Below are 2,776 nucleotides of genomic sequence, written 5' to 3' on the forward strand. Positions count from 1 at the left end.
TGTATTTGATGTCGGTGCCCTGTATCTTGTATATACATTTCTCTAATTTGGGGAGGGGAAGGGAAAAAACAAAATGCTTAAATAAGGATACAGGTTAACCCATTGTGACAATTAGAAGTTCAAAACACTATGTTGAAAATGAACCTTACAACTGGGGGGGGGGGGGTAGTTGTGGAGGTGGTAGAGAAGGGATGGTAGGGGGAAAACAAAGGAGGAGGCAACAATGCTCAATAGGAAATGTACTCATTACGTTACTCATGTAACTGTAACTCCTCTGTACAACATTTTTACAATAAACGTACAAAAATAAATAAATAAAAGTAACAATCCTGCCATTTCTACCAGAATGCCTCCAAAGTTAATATTTTGAGCAAGTGATGTGAATTCTTTGGGAGTATTATTTGCCATGTTAGTGCTTTGAGAGTGTAGTCCTAACCCTGCTACACCATAACCAATAGAACTGTAAAGTACTGATGAACACTTTGGCCAAAAATTTCTGTCAATCAACGGAAGTAGTTATTAAATGAATGGTTAAAGATGGAACAATCAGCCGTGCACTGGTGGGTCACGCTCTTAATCCTAACTACTCAGGGGGTTGAAATCTGAGGATCACAGTTCAAAGCCAGTCTGGGCAGAAACATCCACATGATTCTTTTCTCCAAGTAAACACAGAAAAAGCTGGAAGTGGAGCTGTGGCTCACGGGGGCCCTCAGGTATTGGGCACTGTCCTAGTACCTGAGTGCAAGCCTTAAGGCCAGAAAAAAAAAAAAAAGAAAGAAAGAAAGAAAAGAAAAGCAGCAGCAGCAGCAGCAGCTATCAACTGGCTGTGGTGGAGTGTATAATCACACCAATAGGGAGACAAGGTAGCAAGATGATGATTTCTAGACCAACTTGAGCCACTGGGCAAATCTGAAAGCAATTTGTGCTATATATAGGAAGATACATTAAAAACAAAAACAGAACCAGAAATCATTTGGACACATTTTTTTAGTAGTACTAACGAGTCTTATAAAGATCACGAGAAATGCCTGAAATCATGTGTGTCACTTTAAGAAGTCTGCCTAGCAACAAGTGTCACCCCAAGTATGGTGTCCTGGTGAGTTGTGGTGTCAAGCCCGGATTCGCTTGAGGCTTCTGAACTCTGGTGATTGGTTCTCCAAGTATCGCGAGATAAGCTTGAAACCAGAAGCGGCTGAGCTCAGAGCGTGAGACGGAGCGCCATAGCGGCTGCTGCTGCTGCGTGTGGAAGCTGTGTGCGGAGAGGCCGCCTGAGCCCCGTAGGTCTTGGGCCCCCCGGCTGCTGAAGCTGTTCTCAAGATGGAAACGAGTAGGTATGGCAGCGCTGCCAGCACGTCCGGTGCCGTTGGGGCTAGCGAAGGGCACACACAGCCCCGGGCGGGAGGCCGAGTCCACCGCATGCGGAAGGCCGTCCGGCAGTGTGTCCCCGACATCCTACCTTGTAGCGTGAACCAGCTTCTGTCCTCCATGATGGTGAACAATGTGTTCACCCTTAACGGGCACGAAGTTGGCCGCGTCTCGGTGACTGGAGTTGTCAAGAAGATTGAGGTCACTTCAAAATTCATTTGCTATCAGATTGACGATATGACCTCGCAGCCGATTGGTGCCCTTGAGGATGTTGATGAGGAGAACGGTACGCAGTTGGTGACGGTCGGGGCCTACGTGAAGGCGTTCGGTGTCCTCCAGTGTTCGGGTGGAGCCAATATTCTAAAGATCGCGTGCATCCACCCGCTGAAAAACATGAATGAGCTCACCATCCATATTGTGGAGACGGTGAATGCACATATGATTCTGGGAAAATCCTACCCAGTCTATATTGGGCAGAGGATTGCGTCCGAGACGGAGCCAGCCATGGCGAGCGCCACCGGTGTCCGGAATGAGGCCAGCGGCCGCGAGAGCGATGAGGACAGCAGCGGCAGCCAGAGCAGCGACCAGGAGTGCAGCAGCAATGAGAGCAGCCAGGAGGGAAGCAGCCATGAGAACAGTGGCATTCTAAAGTCTCCTCGCGAGTCCACCCACGTGGAGGAGGTGCTACATTTGATTCACAGGTGCACTCTCATGGAGGGCAAGAGTTTCAGCGATCTTCAGAGAGAGCTTCCCAGCCTGACCGATGAGAATCTCCAGCAAGCCATCAAGCGTCCGATCGGTGAGGGCCACATCCACACCACTGCCGATGCTGAGCACTTCACATGTGCCATCTGAGACCATGAAGCAAATATTCATCATCCAAAAGCCCTTGCCTCCTGCCCTTGACATGTTGACTTTTTTTTTTTAAATGAGTTTTATTGAGATTAAGTGATTACATAAATTTCATGTAATCTATGAGGGGAAAGCCAGGCACAAGTGGCTCACACCTGCAATTCCAGCTACCCAAAGGGCTGAAATCTGAGGATCCCAGCTAAAAGCCAGCCTGAGCAGGAAAGTCTGTGACATTTGATCTCCAATAACGACGAAAAACGCTGGAGGTGGATCTATGGCTGAAAGTGGTAGAGTGCTTTACTTGAGCTTGAAAGGAGATCAGAGGTAGTGCCCAGGTCCTAAAGTCAAGCCCTAAGACCAGCACAAAAAATACTTATGTATAATTATATTTTTCCATATGTAATTATATGTGTGTATATATATGTATATATACATATCTATATGTGTATACATATACACATATACATATATAGATGCTATACATATCCATATATATATACATATATAGAAATCATGAATAAAATCTCACAAGGTTTTGTTTGTATACTCCAGTAAATTC

At 46.2% G+C, this 2,776-nt stretch overlaps 1 protein-coding gene across 1 annotated transcript; it reads left to right on the plus strand.

Annotated features, from left to right (window-relative positions):
* Window positions 1-1,416: 1,416 nt before the first annotated feature.
* LOC122112629 (replication protein A 30 kDa subunit-like) lies at window positions 1,417-2,220 on the plus strand. Its single transcript, XM_042685491.1, has one exon. The coding sequence runs from the start codon at window positions 1,417-1,419 to the stop codon at window positions 2,218-2,220; it is 804 nt and encodes a 267-aa protein (XP_042541425.1).
* The last annotated feature ends 556 nt before the right edge of the window (window positions 2,221-2,776 follow it).

The sequence above is a fragment of the Dipodomys spectabilis genome, unplaced genomic scaffold (genome assembly GCF_019054845.1).
Source record: "Dipodomys spectabilis isolate Male_0828 unplaced genomic scaffold, ASM1905484v1 ptg000095l, whole genome shotgun sequence".
NCBI classification, from domain to species: domain Eukaryota; kingdom Metazoa; phylum Chordata; class Mammalia; order Rodentia; family Heteromyidae; genus Dipodomys; species Dipodomys spectabilis.